This window comes from Rhamphochromis longiceps, linkage group LG6 (assembly GCF_057381845.1).
Source record: "Rhamphochromis longiceps isolate RC_006_pf linkage group LG6, R_longiceps_female_GT1.1, whole genome shotgun sequence".
NCBI classification, from domain to species: Eukaryota; Metazoa; Chordata; class Actinopteri; order Cichliformes; family Cichlidae; genus Rhamphochromis; species Rhamphochromis longiceps.
In genome coordinates this window covers 28,284,178-28,307,422 of record NC_140562.1, presented here as the reverse complement: position 1 = coordinate 28,307,422, position 23,245 = coordinate 28,284,178, and the positions used below count along the sequence as shown (strand labels likewise).

General features: G+C 41.2%; 1 protein-coding gene across 3 annotated transcripts; it reads left to right on the top strand.

The window, feature by feature from the left end:
* The first annotated feature begins 2,087 nt into the window (after positions 1–2,087).
* Positions 2,088–21,657, top strand: kitb (KIT proto-oncogene, receptor tyrosine kinase b). Of its 3 annotated transcripts, none has more exons than XM_085410036.1 (21): positions 2,088–2,284; positions 5,041–5,316; positions 5,404–5,688; positions 7,422–7,561; positions 8,701–8,869; positions 9,031–9,220; positions 9,314–9,429; positions 9,699–9,813; positions 10,681–10,868; positions 11,330–11,436; positions 12,156–12,282; positions 12,381–12,485; positions 13,410–13,520; positions 14,095–14,233; positions 14,328–14,392; positions 14,534–14,625; positions 16,823–16,945; positions 17,334–17,445; positions 17,660–17,759; positions 18,401–18,506; positions 18,672–21,657. In XM_085410036.1, exons 1-21 carry the CDS (start codon positions 2,230–2,232, stop codon positions 18,813–18,815), a joined length of 2,865 nt encoding a protein of 954 aa, XP_085266162.1. In that variant the 5' UTR covers positions 2,088–2,229; the 3' UTR covers positions 18,816–21,657. The 3 variants fall into 3 exon arrangements, with proteins under 3 accessions (XP_085266162.1, XP_085266161.1, XP_085266163.1); XM_085410035.1 differs by having other exon boundaries at positions 14,325–14,392; XM_085410037.1 differs by having other exon boundaries at positions 14,325–14,392; positions 18,655–18,810.
* Positions 21,658–23,245: the final 1,588 nt, after the last annotated feature.

The following is a 23,245-nucleotide window of genomic DNA, read 5'->3' as shown; positions in this document are numbered from 1 at the left end:
CGTCCCAGATTTGAACTACCCCCTAACCCCATCTGACACAACAAATGTATGACTGCTGCTGGTCTTCTGCTCTGGCCCTTCTTCATACATGTCAGGAAAGGCTGCACAACCAAATGGATTTGCCCTGCAGTGATTTTTCTGCCTTAATAATATTCAACTGATACCACCATCACTAGTCGCATTTTCCAGAAACATATAACACAAACAGATAAATCATTTCTTTAAAAAGTCTATAAAAAGCAATGTTATGCCTCTGTTCCAGTTTGTTTAGCCTCATCCCGCCATCATGTGCCATAAAAGGCACAAACAGCTGCAGGGAGATGCAGTGAGGTTAGAGATAATCATGTGTATAAGAATTTAACACAAACAATCCCAGTGTCTTCTCAAATATTACTCTTGAGCACCAGGAAACACGCACACGTACAGAAAAAAACATAATATTCAATAATTTCCCTTGTGGGATCAATAAAGTATCTATCTATTGATTTAAGAGGCACGTGAAACCAACACATAACCACACACACTTAAACACGCAGAGCTAGCCGAAAGGCATAAAACAAATTAAACACCTATTTATGGTCTCTCAGCCACCAGGAGGCCCTAAAAACAAATTAGAAGGGCAAATTTCTTTTCAGCATTCCCTGCTAAATGTTTTGTGATACCATTGAATAAAATGAGCCTCATTTACCCTTTTAGGCTTTGTTCTCGCAAAAAACTCACATTTATTTATGATGAGCGTAGATACATTTAATGTCCAGATGTGAGGAGCAAGATTTCCAGGACTTTCACTGTTTTAGATGATGCTTTTGGGGTTTAGGGGGTTTGTGTTTACACGTTGTTTTTTAAAATGAAACCCAAAATGAAGACCACACGATTCCAGGAAAAGCTCAAATTTCATTCCCCCCCCCCCCCCCAAAAAAAAAAAAGCGCACACAGAACAAACTGTTCAGGTGGAAGCAATAAAACCCAATAATTGTGCTTGAAAGTGTGAAAGTGGGGGGAAAGACAAAGATAGGCAGCAAAACTACAAAAGGCACACAGAGAAAGTAAGAGAGGAAGCGACTAGAAGCGAGGCTTAACGGGGAGTAAGAACAGGAGCAGAAACTGCGCCAAAATCCAAAAACCACGACCATGACTTGAACATCTGTCAATAAGACTTCTTCTGCACAAGAAAGGCACATTTTAAGGTGCATCGTGCAAATCTCAGATTATAACAAAACGAAGTGAATGCACTTGATGATGTCTACAAACTTAAAGAGATTTTCTAAGAATAAGGTCACATTTTATAAATCTGTGTTAGAATAGTCAGGAGACCACACGAGCCTTCAAGCAATTCATGCTTGCTGTAATCATTCCTGCTGTTCTCGAGCATTAAAAGATCAGTTATTTCTAATGATGTTGGTGGTAAACAGTGTGTATAATTACAGCGCCCATTAACTCAGACCTGTGTCTGTGTTCCTACTGGCATCTAAAGATCTAATGTGGAAAAGTGACCATGTCAACCTCCGTCATATTCTGGTTAAAAACGTTTGCCTGACCTTGCACATTGCCAAATTAAGATTGTTTATTGGCTCTTTCTGGGCTATAGAGTTGATTAAATCTGGGAAAAGTGAAACCGCCATAATGCTGATTAGAGTTGGGAAATGTGACACTATGAAGTGCATCACAAACTGAAAGAGCTCCTGCGGGGAAACTCCTGCCAAGCGAGAGCTGTCATCACAACAGGACACGCTGGCCCAGTCGAAGTGTGAGGACAGGCTGCCGCCATAATAATACTTTATTACAATGTCTGTAATATAAAAAAGAATCACGTTATTTAACAGAACAGTTGATCCTCTGTATCCCTGCACCACCAGGACTTTTATTGATGGAAAATTTACTTATTCTTCCAAACGACTGAGTGAAGATGATTTTTATGGTTTGTTTGTTTTTTCAGTAATAACAGACTCATCACCTTGGCCAGACTCCAACCAATGCGGGACAGCAAGGAGTGGCAATGATCCAGAGCAGGGGGGAGGGAGAGAGGCGATGCACTGTGTCTTTAAGCTCCAATGAAATCCATCAGGGGGAGCCAGGCTGCTGGATCATTGTGTCCGTGCGCTCATTACGTTGGAGGAACCTGTGCCGCGTTATCACGCTGGACGAGGTCTCGTTGTTTTAGACACAGGATGGTTTTGTCTGCGCTTGAAACGCATGGGGTAGAGTGAAAGACTTGAAAATCACCCGACAATGAGGTTCCGCTGGGTTCTTTGTGCCTCGTATTTTATTTTGCTGCCACTAACCGGTAAGAAAACCACTTGCGATGTTATTTCAGCGCGGCGTGTGGATATCTTTTTTTTTCTCAGTGTTGACTTTATTGCTTTGTTGTGTTTTTTTTCTCCCAACTCTTTGAGTGGGTAGTTTCAAATATTCTTACGTTTTATTGCTGTTATAGTGGTGGAATTTCTATGACGGCATCCTTAATGCTTTTCACCCTATGGTAATAATTCAAATCATTTATTTCTGTACTTTGTTCGTGCATTATTTTAGAGTCAGTGCTTCTTCGGGTCTTATTCCGTCTCCCACTTGTGCGACATGTGCTGCTGTCACCATTAAAGAGTCTTTTTTTGCCTATATCTTAGAGTATAGACGTAAACAGCCGAGGAAAAACAGCGTGTATCTTTGCGCATGTTTAGCGCAACCTCCTGTCCGTTTACTGTTTTTCCGGACTGTTTCAAGTCAGTCATTTAGTGCTAAAGGTAAATGTAAAGCTCTTGCCAACCCGCCAGCTTAAGTCTACAAATCATTTGTATGCATAACTGTTTAGTGGTGCGCTGGAAATACCTTTGGCGGGCAACAAGTGTGTGTGTGTTTGTGTGTTTGTGTGTCCCTGTGTGTGCCTGAGTGTTTTGTTTGAAGAGAATTAATTATTTATTCTACCCAAACGAAGAGGATAAGGTTGAGCATCCTACCAGAACAGCAAAAGAAACAAAGAAGAAGAAAGAGGAGAAGAAGAAGAAGAAGGGGAAAAAAGATACGCATCTTCTACCACAAAGCACCCGCAGCATCTTGACATCTAACAGCTCTGGATGTTAGGATCAAAGCTTCGTGTTTAGTCACATAACTGCCTCGGGTTTTGTTTTGTTTTTTTGTTTTTTACTACTGAAACCGTTCGCTTGTTCAAATAGTTCAAATCACTGGTTGCCAAACTCATATTCTGAGAGATGCAGCATTAAAAACATGCCCTCACACCCCGCGCAAACACAGATGTGGATATTTTGGAAGGGAGGGGGGATTCACATCCTTCTCCTTTTTGCTTTCTGAGCTCTGCTTGAGCCTGGAGGCACAACAGTCACATGAAAATCCTGTTTTTGAAATGGCTCTTATCATGTGCAAATCTAAATGGGGGAAAAGGAGAGAAAGAAAGTGGGAGGAAGACTGGTGGAGCTTAAACTAAAATGTCAGCTGGGTTTACTCATCTTAAGGGAATAGGTTTAGGGACCTTGATGCATGATTACTCAGCGGCTGTATAACTCATAATTATTGATTCTCCAATTGAGCTGTCGTGGTTAGATAGCACTCTCTCTTCAGGGAGTCTCTGTCAATCATGCCATCCTGTTTAACCACCACACTGGGCACTCTGATCTTAAACGATCAATCAACAGAAAAATAACAGCAATTATTTTGATATTTTCAGTCCTAGTCAAGCCAGGATACTGTGCTGCTTTCTTACAGCATTTCAGCTATGAGGAATTGTTTGCTTTTTAGTCTCATGTGGTAGTATTTTTAGATCTCTGGAGTGGCAGTCTGCTAACACAACAAACAGAAAATGCTGTTTTTTGTTACAACATGTACTTCAGGATTTCTGACTCCTGGTAGCTATTTTCACAATTTTCTGACCCTTTAGAAACCAAGCTACGAATGGAATAATCAGAAAAATAAAATCTACATCAGCTTTAATCTGTACACCTGCTCACCTGCTTGTTAATGCAGATACCTAATTAAGTAATCACTTGGCAGCAGCTCACTGCATTTTGCCGTGTAGCAGCGATTGAGACAATCTACTTAATTTGAAACAGAGTATGAGAATGGGGAAGGACAGCGGTGTAAGTGATTTGGACCTGGCGTGGTTGTTGGTGCCAGGCGGTCTGGTCTGAGTGTTTCAGAAACTGCTGATCTACTGGAATTTTCTCTGCGAATGCCTTGTTGATGCCAGAGGTCAGATGAAAATGGCCAGACTGCTTTGAGCTAAGGGAACAGTAAGTCACATAACTGTTTGTTAGAACTCTCGTATGCAGAAGATCGTCTCCGATTGCATAAGATATTAAACCTTGAAGCAGAGGGACTACAGCAGAAGACCACGCCGGGTGCCATTGCTGTCAGCTAAGAACAGGAAACTGTGGCTACAATCCACAGGCTAATTAAACTTGACATTAGAAGATTAGTAAAATGTTGTTGGGTCCGATCAGTATAAATGTCTGCAGCAAAATTCAGATTGCAGAATTTTACATAAAACAGCATGAATGCATACATCCATCCCGCCTTGTATCAATAGTTATGACAGCAGTGCACCCGTCTTCTAATTGCTGCTCCTATAAAGCTAAAGCAATCTCAAACTGTTCACTGTTCACTGTACTTAAATGGCCTCCATAGTCACCAGATAGCAATCCAATAGAGCACCTTTGGGATTTGGTGGAACAGCAAATTTATACCATGCATGTGTAGCTGACAAATCTGTGATGCTATCATTTCAACATGGACCAGAATCTCTGAGGAACGCTTCCAGCGCCTTGCTGAATCTGTACCAAAAGCAATGAAAGCAGTTTTAAATGAGGCTATATGTTGAAAAAAATGTTTCGATTAAGAACAACATCTCCGCTATGTCTTCACTGGGTTTTTTTCTTCAGAGGTTGTATTTAATTATATTATTATTATATTAATACACCAGAAAGCAGCAGCATTTCTTTCCCTTCTGGTGTGGATTTTTATCCAAGCCGAACCCATTCAAAATTAGCAACAGGTCCAACATCCATCATCCTTAATGTTCTTCCTCTCTACCAGTGTGGTCAGAGCCACTCATCTCCCCCGGTGGGCCTCACATCGTAGTTCCCAAGAAGGGGAAGCTAGAGCTGCGCTGCTATGACAATGCCACAACGTCTGGCGCCCCGCCCAGGTTAAGGTGGTACAGGGACAAGTCTCGCAAGCTGGATGGAGAGGTGCAGGAGGGCAACGTGGCTTTCGTCAGGCTATCAGCCGCCCAGCTTAACCACATGGGTCGCTATATATGTGTGAATAACATCACACTGGAACAGAGCTCTATCTACGTATACGTGAAAGGTGGGTGTTTAACGGGGGGGGGGGGGCATTTGGATGTTTGTCTTCACAACATTAATCCAAATCTTTACCTGTCTGTCATCTCCCTAGACCCCTACAATGCTTTCCTGCACATCATGATAAACATCAAACTGGTGCGAGAAGGCGATAGCTGCACCATTCCCTGCCTTGTTACTGACCCCGAGGTCACCCACCTGGGTTTGGAGACCTGTGATGGACGACCTCTGCCCTCTGGTATGAGTTATAAGAGTGACCTTCAGGAAGGCATCACCATCAACAACATTCAGAAGGAATACGATGGCTGCTACGTATGTGTGGGACTTCTTCACGGAGTCAAAGTGATGTCAAGTAAATACAATCTGGAAGTACGACTCGGTAAGTAAAAGTCAAAAAGCGATATGTATTATTCGTGTTTCCTGAAATTACCATTCATGTTAATGAGAGATTAGTCACTTTTGTCCAGAGTAATTAATTACTGGTGATATATTTCCTTCAGTGTGCATATATAGAAAATATAAGGTCTTGTTACAGAACAGAGCAGGCATCAGTGACAACAGGCAGGAGCCTAATTAAGTCAGACACAGCTTGAACAAGAGGACTGAGGAAGGAAGTGGGATTCAGAGCAGCTGGAAGATGTCCAGCAGCTGCCTGATGTATGGAAGAGTACCAGCTGAGCCATCAGCTGATGTGGGCTGGCACTCAGATGTTGTTGTTGTTATCACCTAATCTATCCGGGTTGTGATCGGAGCTTGATTTTTGCAGCGTGACTAAATGAACACCATGTTTAAGTTGTTTCATGGGTGTTAATGAAGCTAAATGTGGAGGAAGAAAACAATGGGTTTACTGCCACATTCATATTTCTCTTCATACCTGAAATACAAAAACATCCATCTATGAGCAGCTGCTGAGAGCACAGAAGCATCTTTAGAGGAACTGTTTGAATTAGGAAAAGGGAAAACTGCAAAGTCACTAGCAGGCGAGGCGATGGTGAAGTGGAAAAACGTCCATACTTTACCCGTAATTAGTAATTGGAAGTTAAAACCACAGCATTTGCTTTCACTGATGCCTCTAAAAGCATAATGGCATGTCATTAGTTCTGCAGGAATTTGGTTTGATGCAAAATGAAGGATTTTAATTTATGAAATTCATAGCTGCCTAGACTTTGGCAGCTATTGACATTTTGCTCAATATCACCAATAAGCGAAATTGTAGCATCGTAAAAAGCCAAAGCATGAGCAGATGCAATATGCATTCATCCTATGGGAAATCCATCCAGTCTTGGTTAAGACTGGAACATGATAGCGGACCAACACTGGCAAATGCAGAGCAGCTAGCATGGCTAATAATAGACAGTCCAAAAGCCTTCTGTTCACTTTCTTTTTTAGCCACAAAGAGATATTACATTTTTACGAGCTACGTGCATCTTAATAAAATAAAATCGATCATAGATACAATTTAAGTTTGTGCTTCTGTCCTCTGCATTACATCAGCACTCTTTATGCGGACCAGCTAAGGGGCAGTACGGCATGGTGTCCTTTTGAATGATGGGAAGAGGGAGAAAGCGAGAAGTACGTTGAGGAAGGGAGGAGCCGAGGGATTTGATTCCCCCAGTGAACAAAGCTCTGTAACAGAGCATGAAGGCTGTGTTTGGGTTAAATAGAATTAGTCCAGCACAAACACAGCAACCGAAGCGGCGTCTGCAGGCATTTAATGCTGGAAATTAATCGTCCTGCCTACGTGGGGACAAGTGTCTGCATTTGGTCATGCTGCTCACGTCAGTATAAAGCTGCACAGTACAAACCGCATTGGGGTATTTTATTATGGCGTTTAAATAAGCAATTTACTTATTTTTATTACATTTTAGCACAAAACCACCACATTTTTTGTTTCAGGTCAGATGAAAAGCCGCCGTTTGGGATTCATGATTTCAGATCATACCAGTCCAGAGTTATTACAGTGCAGCAGAATGATTTCAGGCTCACATATGTCGTGCTGTTAGAAGTGTCTGTGTGACAATGCACAGGTGAAAAAAATGATATGATGCTGGTTTAGATGAACTCACAAATACAGCAGTTTGCTACAGTTGCTTTTTGAATCCCTTGATTCAGTGCCAGAGTTACGCCCAGTGATCACGCTGTCCCAGAAAGACAAAGTCATCTTGAGGACAGGAGAGCAGTTCGAGCTTACCTGCAGCTCCTCCAATGTCAACGCAGACGTCATTCTCAAGTGGGACTTCCCGTCAACAGCGGTGAGAATGATTCAGGGATTTATTTGCAGTTCTTTGTCAGGGATGTTTGGCTGCCTACTTGTCAAACAGTTTGCAACGTCCTTTAGAAATGATTTCATTTTGCACAAAGCTAACATGGAGAAAAGTGAGCTCATATCCCAAGTAATGCTTTAGAGACTTTTTCGTTCAAGAAACATGTTTCCAAAAGATTTGTGATGCTGTTTAACATGTAAACAAAAAGCAGAACTATATTTTCTGTGAAAAATTATACCCAATATTTTAATATTGAAAAAAAAGTTTGAAAAAAGACAAAAAAAAAAGGAGAGAAATTCGTAAAAGTTTTGGAAACAGGTTGTAACTTCGCCTACTTTCAAGGTGCACGGTGAAGGGCAAACATGTGAAGAGGCTGATGGTCCAGCAACATTTGAAGCATGAAGAGCAACTTTCTGGTTCTGCCAGCATATTTCAGCAGCCTGTTCCCGTCATCACTGACAAAGGGTATAGGCTGAAGTAACAAAGTTGCTCTTCATACTGCAAGTGTTGCTGGAGGTTTGACCTTTGACGTGCAGAGGAGTGTCCAGACGGGGGGCTGGGGTGGCAGCTTGTGAATAGCAAATAGTTACATTGTGCTTTTTATTCATATTTGGCACAAATTCCACACTTTGTATATGGTTGTTACTTACAATTTCTTAGTTACCAGTATAGACATTTTATATACTAGTATGTGCCACTGCTACAGTATTGTTTGATCTGTGATTTTAACCCATTGTTAGGTGGTTGCTAGGCAACATGATGGCATCATGATGTGCTAAATGCAAAATTGAGCCTTGTGGATATAAATGAGATGCTACTGTCATTAAATTAAAATGATACTATTATTTGAAGTGTTGCAGGCGCATAAATGTTACACATAGGTCATTTTAACTCCTTGGTAGGTGATGTCATAACATCTGATCTAGATAAGAAACTTAAGAAGGCTAAGACGTCACTGTGTACTGAGCTTGGTCGCTCAACTTTTGATCATAGGGAGGAGGTGCTGACAGCCAGACTTTGTATGTTACAGTAAGACTACAGTTGCTGGATTATGTAGAAAACAACAGATCTGTGTCATGTTACACCTGTAAAGCATGCTTCTTTGCCTCCTCTTTGCCACTTTGCAGCATCCTTTTGAAACACAAACCTCACACATCCTGTCCGGGGGTTTGGGTTACGAGCGTTCAACCTCACTCTTGATCCCAGCTGTTAACCAATCAGACTCAGGGACTTACCGTTGCCATGCTCACAACGAAAGAGGCCGCAGTGACGAAGCGATGGAGCTCAAAGTTTACGGTAAGAATTGGGGGCTTTGTATTTATACTCAAAAATATATTTTCAAGTTGCCCCAGTAATGTTATAGTTATTTCTGAGGCCACACATACCTGGATGTGTGCAGAATGTTATCAACCTTTTGTTCATAAAACATATTAAACTTACACATTTCTGCTCTTCAGATCAGGGGTTCATTAAAATGTTAGTAAGTCAAAGTCCAGTCCAGGAAGAGGTTAAAGAGGGAGAGAGCCTGAGCCTAAAAGTTGAATTCGATGCCTATCCTGCACCAAGCTTCATGTCCTGGTCTTACAATGGGAAGATTCTCCACAACACCACAGAGCACGTCATCACTCTCCACCGAAACAAATACAGGTACAGTTAGTTAAAAGTGAGTACTTCAAGTAACCAGTACGCTAGTATGTCACTGTGGGTTAAAGGATTTTACAAATACACTTGTTCTATCAGATACAGCAGCAAGCTGAGACTAGTGAGGGTTCTTGGCTCCGAGGGCGGGATCTACAACTTCTCAGCCAGTCACAAAGACGCATCTGTCGATCACTCGTTTCATGTGTATGTCAACAGTAAGTAGCTCTCACATTTGTTCCTTTGGGTTGTATACTTAGAACACAGTTAGTAGCTGAAATAACAATCTGTACAGAAGAGTAGCTAGATAAATCAGAGTTTTACAAACTTTTCGCCTGCATTGATTTTAGTTAAAGGAAACCTCATTTTGATCAGCTGGTACTTTTCTGTAGTAATACCACAGGTAGCCAGTATACTGGGAGTCAACAGGAGATGCTTTGTACATGTGCTGTATGCTTCATATACGACTTTCTTTTTTCTCCGTAAGGTAAGCCTGTCATTACAGCTCAGGAAGGGCCTGTTGATGGACAAGTGCGGTGCATTGCTGCAGGATACCCCGTCCCTAAGATCAGCTGGTACTTCTGTGAGCTGCCGCGCACAAGGTATCCCGAAAACGCAGCTTATATCAAGATCTTACAAAAGAGGATTAGGCCCACTGAAATTAAAATCATAATTCTGAAAAAATGATCATGAAACAGGAAATCAGTTTGCCTTTGAAATTTGATTTATTAGTAACATATTATTAAGTAAATATCTAACCAAGCCTTCAAGTACATTGTGCTTTATTAAGCACTAAAACTTTATGCCTTTTAATAAAAGTTTTAAAGCTTTTCCTATCCTAACAAACCATATGCACACTATATTTCACATATTTCCGTTCTCAGGTTAGCGACTAAGATACAAATAGTGATTTGGCCCCACTGACGAGAAGCAGCTGTATTAAAGGTCCACATGAAGATATGTATATGTAAAAAAAAAAAAAAAGAAAGAAAGAAAAGAAAACAACAACAATTGGCTACAAATATAAATGGCTAGGTTTTAGGATCGTAGGAACAGAAAGGATCATTTTATTCTATTAGAACAGAAGTAATGGAGACGATTGCTAGAAGGAGCTGCAGAAACAGCACCCGGTTTCCACTGGGTGATCTACATCAGCGACACCACCTCTGATGTGTTTGTTGGCTGGTTCATCTGTAACTCAGATGCAGAACTGTGCTCTAGTTTCACATCTATTAGACTTAAAATTGCTTTAATTTTTCCATCTTTTTAAATTTGTTTTAGACAATTTAGCAATTGATGGAAAAGCTTTTAACGCACTTACAGTAAGGAGCTGTAAGTTTAGTATGTCTTATTTTTCCTACCTCTCCTACTGGAGTGGATCCAAAGGCACTGAATCAATAAATTGATTTGTAAAGGCTGAAACCTGCTCTTGCACGGAGTGATCGTAAGCAACCTTAATGTCTCAACAGGTGCTCACAATTGCCCAATGCCACCCAGTGGGAGACCTCAGAGGTCACTGTCCTTTCAGAGTCAACCTTTGGTAGGAGTCAAGTGGAAAGCCGACTGAATGTCAGCAAAGAGTTCACTCAGTACCACACACTGGAGTGTGTCGCTTCTACAGAGGAGGCAGAGGCCTACACCCTGTTCTCCATCAGTGGTAAGACACTGTACGGACCGCAAATAGAGCTGCAAGGAGAGTAACACAGGTGAAGCGTCAGTGTCTGCGTGGTGGGGATTTGTCTTATATAGCGCGCCACAAATACGTTGTGCAAGAATTCAAAAAGACACACAAACCCATTGACCCTTTGTCTGCACAGGCCAGGTGTGTGGTTACTGGGTACAGATTGAATGAGATTAGTGTATGCTGACTATGCAAGCTGGGATTATATGGCGCAGACTCACTAATCCTTGTCACACAAACAAACACCACTGCTGCAGCTGTCTGTTTTAACGGTAGAGGATGTCACTCCGTGTGTGTGTGTGTGTGTGTGTGTGTGTGTGTGTGTGTGTGTGTGTGTGTGTGTGTGTGTGTGTGTGTGTGTGTGTAACTACCAAAACTTGGCTACTTCAATGCTCCATGAGATTTCTCACTCTGGGTTTGTTGGTGTTCATTCTCAGAGCGTGTGGTCCCCCATAAACTCTTCACGCCTCTTCTAACCGGCATGGTGGCTACTGGGGTCTTACTCAGCCTCGTGTTAGTGGTGCTGCTTTATAAGTACTTGCAGGTAAGGAAAAAGGAAATAAACTGTGCATGCCTTATGATTATTGTGATTTTAAGCCCGGGTTTAAGTAGGGTCACAGATTTGACGTAAATCACAAAACTCTTTGGCCATCAGCCCCTTTCAAACCCATGAATCAGTTTCAAAGATTATAAACATCAATCTCAAATCAGGATCATCAAGCAGCATTGACATACACTTTGCATCCCAGGAAAGTAAATGGCTTTGGGAGTTTCTGGCAAAGGGCCCATTCTCATTTACTAATGACTCATGCCTCCATCGTGTTTAGAGTACGTTAAAGTTAGAAGCATCTTTCTTTCGTTCTGCATTTGGCAGTGATGTTTTGCACGCAAGAGTGACGGTAAATTCTTTTAATCAACATGAATGTGTCCTAATGAATTTCAGTTGAATCAGTCAACCATTTGAAGTGCAGACATGCTGTAGTTAAAGGATTTTTGACACTGCGATCACGCCTCCAGCCATTAATTTGCCCCCCTGAGCATGCTGTGCTTATTGCTCTCAGATGAGTCAGACTCCTTGAGAAGTAGCTCACGCATCTGCAGTGGGATCGTCAGGGGGAAAGTCTAGACTCGGGCTGACAACTAAAGTGCATCTTTGTAAAAGAGCAACGTGAAAGGGAATATGAGCTATACAGTCGAACACAACAAACAGTCCCGGGAAGCTGATCTGACGTCACTTTTTCTCTCCCCTCCAAACTTTAACAGAAACCAAAGTTCCAGATTCAGTGGAAGGTCATCGAGACTGTCCATGGAAACAACCATATATATATTGACCCCACCCAGCTGCCATATGACTCCAAATGGGAGTTCCCCAGGCAGAAACTGCGCTTTGGTAGGACAGTGTGTGTAAGAGTGCAAATGTACAGCGACTGTTATCATTTTTAGAGCATGAATGAAGTGTTAAAGTTTGTTTTTTGTGTTTATTTGAAGGTAAGACCCTGGGCTCTGGGGCGTTTGGAAAGGTAGTGAGGGCCACGGCATACGGATTGTGTTCTGCAGACGCTGTGACAACCGTCGCTGTTAAGATGCTGAAACGTAAGTCTATATTTTCCCCATCACCGTCTCTGTGTTGTAACAATATTATATAAAGTGGTACAAAGTACTCAGTACTGTACTTAAAGAGTGAAAACACCAAAATTCAAAGTGTTTGACTGCAATCCCATGTTTAAAATTGAATGAAAAATGATGAAAAATAAATCTAACCTGGAAGTGACAGAAATTGCAGTTCCTTAAGTGGCTCCGAAAGCAAGTCAGTGCACACAGACTCTGTGTTAATGAATACAGTGGGGCCTTTTGTTTTTTATTTTTAATAACTCATTTTGATACTTGCAAGAAGTAAAGTTAGTTATATGGAAGCTGCCTGCTCGTCCTAACCTTCGCTAATTAAAATCAGTAAACTAGATCGCTCACTTTTGGTCTTTTGGAGCATTTTAAAGGAATTACATGACAAATATTACGGCTTGCTGCTTGGTACAGCTTGTATAAGAAGACTGTGGCTCTGTTTTTACTCCACACTAATTAGGAGGCATGTGTGTCCGAGCTACTCACCCCTACAGTCTATGGGGCCTGCTTGCTGACAGAGCTTGCTTGGGTTAGCTGATAACTTAGCACTCCAACCAATTGTCCAAATATTCTGACTCGAAAAAAACAAACACTCAAACAATAACAACAACATAAACAAGTTTCAGAGTAGAGACGAATATGAAGTTGTTTTTTCTCTTTTTACAATTCTTTTAATCCCCCACATTTATGTTAGATTGGAAAACACTGGGCTGAAAACCAAATAACTGTTACACCGCCACTAGTGTCACTACTGGTACTGTTTCTTCTGTATTTCTGATTGCCGTTAGGCTTTTAAATATGAGAATACGCCAGTCACAAAGGAATACTTTCACTTTACGGCCTTTGATTTTGTGCTTATACATCTTCCACTTTAATGTTGTGATGATGTCATCTCAGCCAACGCTCACTCCACGGAGAAGGAGGCGCTGATGTCTGAGCTGAAGGTTCTCATTTACCTTGGAAACCACGTTAACATCGTTAACCTGCTGGGAGCCTGCACCGTCGGAGGTGAGAGGAGTCACTACGAGCACAATTAGTTCACTCAGAATCAGATTTGCATGTGAGATATTTTTGGATTGGTTTTGTCGTGTCGGGGGCACATAAACCTTACACATCTGCACTCTTGTTTTATTGTTGACTGTCATGATTTATGATTATGAATATTGTCTGGGAGACACATTTGCCATATCCTCATGTGGTGACTCACTGCTGTACCCGGCCATTATCAGCATCTGCCTTCGATATGAAGACGTGATTCATTTTACCTTGCCACAAATCTGCTGTGTGTGTGTTCAATATTATTTAGCTGTCTAGACCTCAGTATTGATTATAATTTAGTTTGGTGTTTTTTTCCACAGATGTATGCATAAGCACTTATTGTGAGAGAAACAAGGAATAGTGACATTGTTTCCTCTGTTTAAACATGATCAGCTTTTAAACACCCTTGTTGTCAAGCCTCATCACTGTGTCAGAACTGCTTGCCGTTTCTTCTCATTTTCATTGTGCTGTCATGGTTTAAAAATCAGTGACTGATGGTTGTCGTTTTTGTATTGTTTTGGTTTTTGTCCCTGTATTCTGCCAGGACCAATTTTGGTAATTACAGAGTACTGTTGCTATGGGGACCTCCTCAACTTCCTCAGAAGGAAAAGAGAGTCCTTCCTAAACTCCAGAGCTGGGGATGGTTACTACCACAATGTCTCGAACCCAACAGAGTCCACAAGGTGCGTATGTGCAGGAATGCTTCATGGCGATGACAGCTGAAAGTGGCTAGTTTCTCTACTTACGTGTTTGTATCTGTGTGTATTTCTTTAGCAGTGAGGCTACTGGTGCAGGATATATGCCCATGCGTCCCTCTGAGAAAGAAAGGTCCTCTGAGTCAGGTACAACGTCGCTCTCTCTTTACATTTCTAATTACAATACACTGCATAACCAATAGCATGCCTCCACAAAGGATGAAAATTCCCTACAAATGAATCAAAACTGGAATTCTCGCATATAACTGAAGTGCATTGTGTGCCTAGATGACATAGATGAGCTGTCCTTGGATGCTGAAGATCTCCTCAGCTTTTCCTACCAGGTGGCCAAAGGAATGGAGTACATTACTTCCAGGAATGTAAGGCTTTTACAGACTGTTAATAAACAGTATATAGACTCGTCATGGGAGAGATTTAAAAGTGCTGTTCCTAGTTCATAAATCATGGCATGGCTCAGGGCCAATATTCGTGCAGAACTTTTTCTTTCAGCTAATGGCATCATTATAGTAGGAAACCACGGCATTGCTGCATTTCAAACGTATACTGCACACAAGCAGATTAAACAATTAGGCGTCTCTATTTAATGCTGTCAATTCAGCAATGAAAAAAATGCCAAATGTAACGATGAAGTTACAGAGAATTTGTTCAGTTATCACATAACTGCATCTTCCCCCAGGCTGTGTGGAGCATTTTAGCCATTAAGGCACTGCTTTGTTTTATGCCATATTTAGATTCAACGCACAAAGTCGACTAGGCGTATAAATCAAGTCGAGATAATGTCACATATCTGGATTGCATCTCAGGACCAGTGTTGTCTTTACAAACTTCTGTATTTGCTGACACACCCATACAACCATAAAACACTCAAGCTGCAAGCTGCACAATCCAAACATTGATGTTTTGCACACTGCATTAGTGCTTGCTGATTTACAGCATTTCTCACAGCGACTTTCAAACAATCAGGTAGAAGCAGAACTCTTACATGCGCTACCTTGTCAATGCTAGTTACCAAAAACAACGAAGTGCACTTGGTAGTTGTAGGACTACACAAACGTAGACGCAGCAGAAATTAAATCCTACAAGAGTGATCCGGTGGACAGGAACATGATTCCAAATGAAAGGAAATTAAATGAATTAAAGTTTGAAGAAGCTCCACCTTAGTTACATACAAACAGTCAGCCTTAAACCGCTTCAATTGCTCAGACTGTACTTTTATTTATTTATTTAATTTATGCATAGTTTGTTGGCTTATTTCTACTAATTTATCCATTTGGATTGCATTCCCTACCATATTTTTTCATGATTTCAGTAGAAACATGGCTTCTGTGCCCAGGTTACCTGAACAGTTAAAAGAAAATATGACATGAATTACAAAAAAGTCCAAAAAAGTTGGGCACCGTTTTGCCCCCAGTACCATCCGAGGCTTTTGAATTGAGTGCTGGATGATTCCTCTCTTCTTTAGTCCACAGGACTTGGCGTCCAAGTTTTCCAAAGAGAATTTCAAATTTCGATTCATCTGCCCTCAGATCAGTTTCCCCCTTTGCCTCAGTCCACTTTAAACGAGCTTTGGCCCAGAGAAGACAGCAGGGTCTCTGTATCATGTGCATGATAGAGCTTTAACCTGTATTTGTGGAGTGCACGGTGAACTGTGTTCACAGTGCTCACGAGCCCATGGAGGGATTTCCATGACAGGATCATGCCTGTTTTAAATGTAGTGCTGCCTGAGTTTCATATGATTTTCAGCCTTGTCCATTGCGCATACAGATTTCTCCACATTCTGTGGAATTGAAGATCATTACTCTGAAATTGTTCCACAGTTTGCAGATTCATTTTTTTGCCGATTGGTGAACCACTCCCCATCTTTACTTCATGTTACTGATCTGTTGCAATCAAATTCGAAATGAGCTAGATTTTTCTTAAATGCATTTTCTTTGTTTAACTGATGTTTTTCCTATATTGTGTTGTCATTCAAATATGGACTCAAGAGATTTGCAAATGCATGCATTTTGTTTTTACATAGCAGCCCAGCTTTTTTAAAATTATGATCGTAATAACACAATTCCCCTTTTGTTGTGTAAAGAAACTGTGCTCAAACACAGCTTTAACGGTGTCTTTCGCCACAGCTGATTCGTTTCTCACAGACACAAACTGGTGGCAGGCCAACAGAGAGCCCAAGCTGGTGACACTTTTTCTTTGTAACATAAAGATGAAAAAAAGTGTTTTACTTCCCTCTACGATGCAATCTTAAAACCGTTTTATTAACCAGTTACACTCTTAAATAAGACAAAAGTAACTGTTTAGAATGATCGTGTAAAACGTGGCACCCGTTTACCCACACATGCTTTCTTGAATTTTGTTTGGTCATATTGAGTCATTGTTTCTCCTTCTTCTACTTCTTCTTCTTTTGTAAACACGTCAGTTCGCCTTTTGTGTTTGCCACAAGCTTTACCGGCCTCGCCTCCTTTGTAAGCGTGCCCTGTCATTCACTGCAGAAACCGGTTGCTGTGTCAATGCTCATCGCTGTGTTTGTTTCTGCTGCCGCGTTTGTGTGCGCAGTGCATCCACAGGGATCTTGCAGCTAGAAACATTCTGCTGACTCACGGCAGGGTGGCGAAGATCTGCGACTTTGGCTTGGCACGAGACATCACCACCGATGCCAGCTATGTGCTCCGTGGAAACGTGAGTCTGTCTTTCCGTCTGTCAGTCTTTCGCTCCCTCCTCCTTTGTTCTTTGTTCCCGCTCCGTCTCCGCAAACCAAGACAGGAAAACTCCCACGCTCGCTTCTCTTTACTGAGTCTGAACTGCTCTATGAAACAATACATGTAGAATTTTTGTGAAGAAAGTTGGACAGCAAGCTAAAAAGGAAAAGATGAAAAGTTTGCAGTTACACTGGCCAAACAAGAAGAAAGTTCTGTTCATTTTGTACACGAAGGCATTATTTATTGAATTGTATTTTATAAAACTTTCATATAACTTTTTTCACACTGAAAATTTAGATTCTTTTTGATGGGCTATATTATATTCTTATAAATGAGGACACGAGTTCATGGCTCTCTCCCTCCTTCAGGCTCGTCTGCCGGTCAAGTGGATGTCACCTGAGAGTATTTTTGACTGCGTCTACACGATTGAGAGTGACGTGTGGTCCTACGGCATCCTGCTCTGGGAAATATTCTCCCTCGGTAACATTTCCATTTTATGCTTTACTTTCCTTTTACTGTTTCAAATCATCATTGTCATCCATTTGACTGGGGGCTTTAGTACAGGCTTATTAATGCTCACAAGCAGCAACATAGCTTAGGGCACGCACGCAAAGTGGTATTGATTGAGAAGCCAACAGTACCGTGCAAATCAATATTTTTTTCCTTTAAAAATGATGTAAAGTTGTTGTTGCAGGTAACAGCCCGTACCCTGGGATGCAGGTGGGATCTGCATTTTATAGGATGATTCAGGAAGGCCACAGGATGAGCAGGCCTGAGTATGCCCCCACTGAGATGTAAGTGCATGTTTGTGAGAATGAGTCTGTTTCATATACTGCCATCACAAAGGTTGCAGGAAGTCGTGTGTTTGTTTTTTTTTACTATCAGGTGATAAACAGATTATTTTTTCAATTAATAAAATATGTGTTTTAGGCCTTGGTCAAGCACTTACTTCATCCCAACCTTTTTCTTTGATGATATAAGCAGGGCAGAACCAACAACGCCAACAGTGTAGAAGCTAAAAGCAGAGAACTGTTTTATTCAAAACAAATTATCACTCTGTTTTGTGGTGATCAATTAATAATTCTTTGTTTTTTTTTATAACCTGGACTTCTTTTATTATAATTTTACATGATCAGTTATTTAAATAAATTATTTGGATCTAATTTATATGTTGTTTTCCATCAGTGGGTACTTGAACTAAATCAGCAGCAGTTAAGGTGTAAAAGCCAAATATGTTATTATTTGTTCGATGCTGCCTTATATCCATGACTAAAGTCATTTTCTACAACGTGACTGATGCAATATGAGCTGTTACAGGCTATGAACCTGTCAGCCTGTAGTTTAGATGTATAAAATAGCTAGATTGTTTTTGTGTTCTGGCTGTTTCTCTGTATCCCAGACATATAAACTAATGCCAGTGTGACCTGCGTTGTAGGTATGACATGATGCTGTCCTGCTGGAACCACGATCCTCTGAAAAGGCCTTCCTTCAAAAAGCTGGTGGAGAAAACAGAGCTGCTGCTGTCAGAAAATACCAAGAATGTGAGTGCAAGAACGACTCTTAGTCTTACTTTTGTAATCTGTCTTTTTTGTTTTTCACTCATTTCCCTACATTTTATCTCCAAAGCACAAAAATTATGTTGTTTTTTTTTTCTTTTTTTCTTTCTTTCTTTCTTTCGTAAAACACAAGTCTGTGTTACTCCTCAGGTGTACCTGACCCTGAGTAATGCTTCAGGTCCTCCAGAGCAGCAGAGGGCGCCATCACGGAGACTGAGCTCAGTCTGCAGCACAACAGCCCCCAACCAACCTTTACTGCAGAACACAGCTGACGTCTTCCTGGACTATGTCTGACACACCAATTGGACACATACATAAATCCCCACCTTCCTGACCTTCCTCACCTCATACCACACAAACTACACTCCACTCTACTACAACTAACAGCTGATCATTTTAAACAAACTCTCAAATGCTGGCCTTCCTGCATCTTCCATACACACACACACTCACACATACAGAAACACACACACATATAGATATTGTACATATTGAGGGCTGCACTTGGCTCTCAGCCTCTATCTACTCTTGCCCTTTCAATATTGATCTCCATGGTAGGTATTTCAGGTGCACGTCTAAATAAAGCAGACCTCAGCACTAACCGGCCATCAGATACATCACCCATCAGCAGTGGGAAGAGTCTTGGCTCACATTCAGCCTTAGATTACATCTTAAGATGCTTTGGAGAAAACAAAAGGCTGCCAGTACATGTACATACCTGCACAGGGGAGATGATAGTGAACTGATAAATAAATAAACAGAGTTGATGCTGTGACTAGAGGACCTCTTTGTATCAGACTTGTCTGCCATTTCATAGAAATATTTTTGACATTTTGGGACTTTCTTGTTGAGAGATAGATGAGAAGAATTATACCATCCTCGTGTCGCCGCATGCAAATGAGGAAGTAAAGCTTAAAAACTGTAGTTTCTAGTTTAGGAGACACAATACACAGGTAATCAGCTTGTCTGGCTTGGTCCAATGGTAACAAAATCTGCACACCAGCATTTCTAAAGCTTGGACACTTGTGCAGTTGCTAAACATTGAGTAAAAGATATGTAAGATAGTAGAATAGCCCCTGAGCTGCATGCCTGTGGTAGTTTTGCCTTTTTAGAGTGTACAGCTTTGAGTTGTGCTTACATAACTGTCACCATGCTGCTGTTGTAGGTGTTGAATGGTGTGGTTCATACAAAATTATCAGTCTGTGCAGTCTTTAACTCGTCTCCATATGTTCTTTATTGCTGTCTATCAGTATTTACCAGTGAAAGCCGATAAAACCAATCAGTTGAACTACAAGTTTGTCTTAAAGACGTTAAGGCCTGTAAGAGTTTGGCCCAAGAAACAAGGCATCTAACCAGATACTTGCTTTGGATGGCATCACTTTGGCCTTCATTATTAATGTGAAGATCTAAGATAGATATTTTAACACAGACATTGAAGAAATGTTTAGGAGTGCCTTCTCTAATCTGCACAAGATTGTCAAAGTTAGGAGACCCTGCCTTAGAGGGATGCTGAAAAACTAGTCCACACATTTGCTAATTCTAGTCTGGACTGATATATAATTGTGATATATGCCTAAAAAAAGCATCCATTTGATCAGAATTCCTGGAGGAAGGAACTTAAAACAAGATCCTACTATGTGTTTGGTTGGCTGACGCCATCTCTGCCATTAAGATTAGACTAAAATGATAGAGCTTATATTAAAGGCTACCATTAGAAGTGCCTTCTCATTCTCTGTGACTCCAATGCTATGTGAGCAAAGATGATGGCACTGCAGCACTCATTAGAGGTTGCCATGGTAGTTAATGAAGTCTCAGTAATGGATTTTTGCACATTAGAGGCACCAGATTGTACAGAAGCTATTCGGTGGCTTCTAGCTGGTATTCAGTGGTGACTTGGGGCAGATCCTTCTTATGAGACATGGTAGCTGCACTGTGATGGCGCTTGAAGAGCTTAATCTTGTGGAGGAATGTTGGGATTGAAGAAGATTTTTGACAAAATCCTGCTGGACTTCGGTGAGGGAAAGATTCTTGTTTTTCTAGAGGAGGTTGATTCTGCTGTTGAACTCACTGGGGAGAGATGAGGTCATTCAGAGCAACACTGCCAACCCAGAGTGGCTCGGTGCCTGAAGAACTCTGACAAAGATCCTTCCAGGAGTTTTTGCTGCTTGTGCGTGAGCATCATTTGTATCCTTCCTGAAGTTCCTACATACCCTCTGCCTCTCCGGAAATACCTCTGCATTACCGAGTAATGTAGGAATCATGTGATTTAGAAACCAGGACACTGCCATTGTTTAAGGTATTCCATCAATCACATGCTGCCCCATCCGCTGGCTACACACGTGCCGAGCCCGTCTGACCCATTTCCTTTCCTTCTTTCACAAACCCAAGAATAGGTCTCAGGGTTCTTCCATGGTTGACAGTGCATCACTGACGTCATGAAATCGCCCGTGGTGGCGCTGGAGGGTTGAAATGGGGAACATGTCATGTGTCGCTGCTGTGTTTAGGAGGCATAGCCTTTCAATCCAGACATCTTGCTTAAAACATTCTGCCTAAGAGGGCAGACTGGATGTTGGAAAGGTTAATTGTTCTTATGTCACTCAGCAAAAATATTTTCCCAAAATGTCAAATCCTAAAACCTTAAAACTTGTTTTCAGCAGGCCTTTAAATGAACACGTTTCTCTAAGGTAGTACAAAGTGTCTTTGAAGAGGAAACAAAAAGAAGAAGAGAAGCCATAGCAGAGTGGCATGCAAGCGATAATTCCTAATGAAAAAGATAAAGCCATAAAAGTTACATAAACACGAATTTCCACCTGTGCGTTGTAGCTTTGAAAACTGTGACTTATAAACAACAATTGCTGTATGTTTTTATGGATAACTTTAGTCTCTTTAGCAAAGCCAGTGTGGCCAAGGATTTAGGACTGATTGTGTGCTTTTTACTGTATGTCAAACCTGTATGCAATGTAAATATCTTAGAGATGTGCCTTTAGACTTTTTTTTTTTTAAGTGAATGCATTTGTTTGTGACAGTTATTGGTGAGAGAGCAGAAAAATGTTTCTGCACTCTGGCTTTCGGGTTCTTGCAGTTTTGATACAGTTGGTTGACTTGTAATAATAAAGAATGTACCTGTGATGGTCAAACTAACTGCAATAAGTCTTTTATTGTTTTCTGTGAAACAACATGGAGTCGTAAAAGAAACTCTTGTGAAATGTTGCCTCAGGTTGCCAACATGGTCCAACCATCATGTGTCGCATGATGCTTCTTGATGAAAGGTTGCCATCCCTGTTCCATGGATGCATTTTAATGGCAGTAATTACTGTAGGAGTAATAGCACTTTTCAGTCAAACTTCTAATGTGAACCTCAGATGGGCACTAGGATTGCCAGCCAGATACACTATGTTGTCAAAAGTATTCACTCACCCATACTGACTTCAGGTGTTTCAGTCACTCGCATGGCCACAAGTGTAAAGAATTAAGCACCTAGGCATGCAGACAACTTTTACAAACATTTGTGAATGAATGGGTCACCTTAGGAGCTCAGTGAATTCCAGCAACTCTGTGCAACAACTCCAGTGGTGAAATTTTCTCACTACTAAATATTCCAGCTATTAGTGGTGATATAGCAAAGTGGAAGCGATCGGGAACAAGACCAACTCAGCTATGAAGTGGTAGATCGCATAAAATCACAGTATAGCACGGCGCCACTGAACTCTAAACAAGTGCAGACGTGCTCTCTGGGGGATTCATGCTTCTCCATCTAGTAATCTGATGACCAAGTCTGGGCTTGGCAGTTGCCAGGAGAATGGTACTTGTCTCAGTGCAATTTGCCAATTGTGGGTAGGGATGGGGGTTTTTGGAGGAGGAGGGGGAGGGGGGGGGGTTAGGAGTTGGGCTCAACCCCTTGGTTTCAGTGAAATGAACTCTTAATGCTTGAGAATACCAAGATACCAAGAAATTTTGGACATCTTGGTCCCAACTTTGTGGGAACAGCTTGGGAGTGACCCCTTCCTATTCCAACATGACTGCACAGCTTTGCACAAAGCAGAGGTCTATATAGACATGGATGTGTGAGTTTGGTGTGAAAAAACTTGACTGGCCTGAGTCCTGACCTCAACTCTATAGATCACCTTTGGGATGAATTAGAACAGACTGTGAGCCAGGTCTTCTCGTTCAACATTCATTTTCTGACCTCACAAATGCGCTTCTGAAAGAAAGGCCAAAAATTCCCATAGACGAACTCCTAAACCTTGTAAAAAGCCTTTCCAGAAGACATAAAGCTATTAGAGCTGCAAAGGGTGGGCTGACATCGTATTTAAACCTTATGGATTAAGAAGTTCATATGCATGTGAAGGTAAACGACCGGCAATAAGTGTACTTTACTGTGGGTCAAAAGGAAGGCCATCACTGGCTTAAAAACTGAGTACAACACACATGTCACATTTAATATTTGCAACTGTTTTTATTTTCAAATTGACCAAGATGGGAGAAGAGGGGATTATAATAATAATGTTAGCAAACATTTTGCTTCAAAATATTGATTACATCTGACTTTGGGGTAGATAAAGGAGCACAGTTCAAGAGCAGAAGAAGGGATAGAAATACATACAGTACAGGTTAGCATAGCACCGTTTTTACACTGAATACTGGTGTTTTTAACTTTGTGTATGTGTACAGTATTATACTAGATCTAGAACTGTTTAGAACCAAACGGTGTAGTGGAAAGGTGA

What these genes read in the sequence shown, in the direction of transcription:
- kitb (XM_085410035.1), top strand. Translation starts at nt 2,230, where the DNA reads ATGAGGTTCCGCTGGGTTCTTTGTGCCTCGTATTTTATTTTGCTGCCA. An exon ending in TATCTACGTATACGTGAAAG is followed by an intron (nt 5,317 to 5,403) that starts GTGGGTGTTTAA and finishes TCATCTCCCTAG; the next exon opens with ACCCCTACAATGCTTTCCTG. An exon ending in AACCCAACAGAGTCCACAAG is followed by an intron (nt 14,234 to 14,324) that starts GTGCGTATGTGC and finishes GTATTTCTTTAG; the next exon opens with CAGTGAGGCTACTGGTGCAG.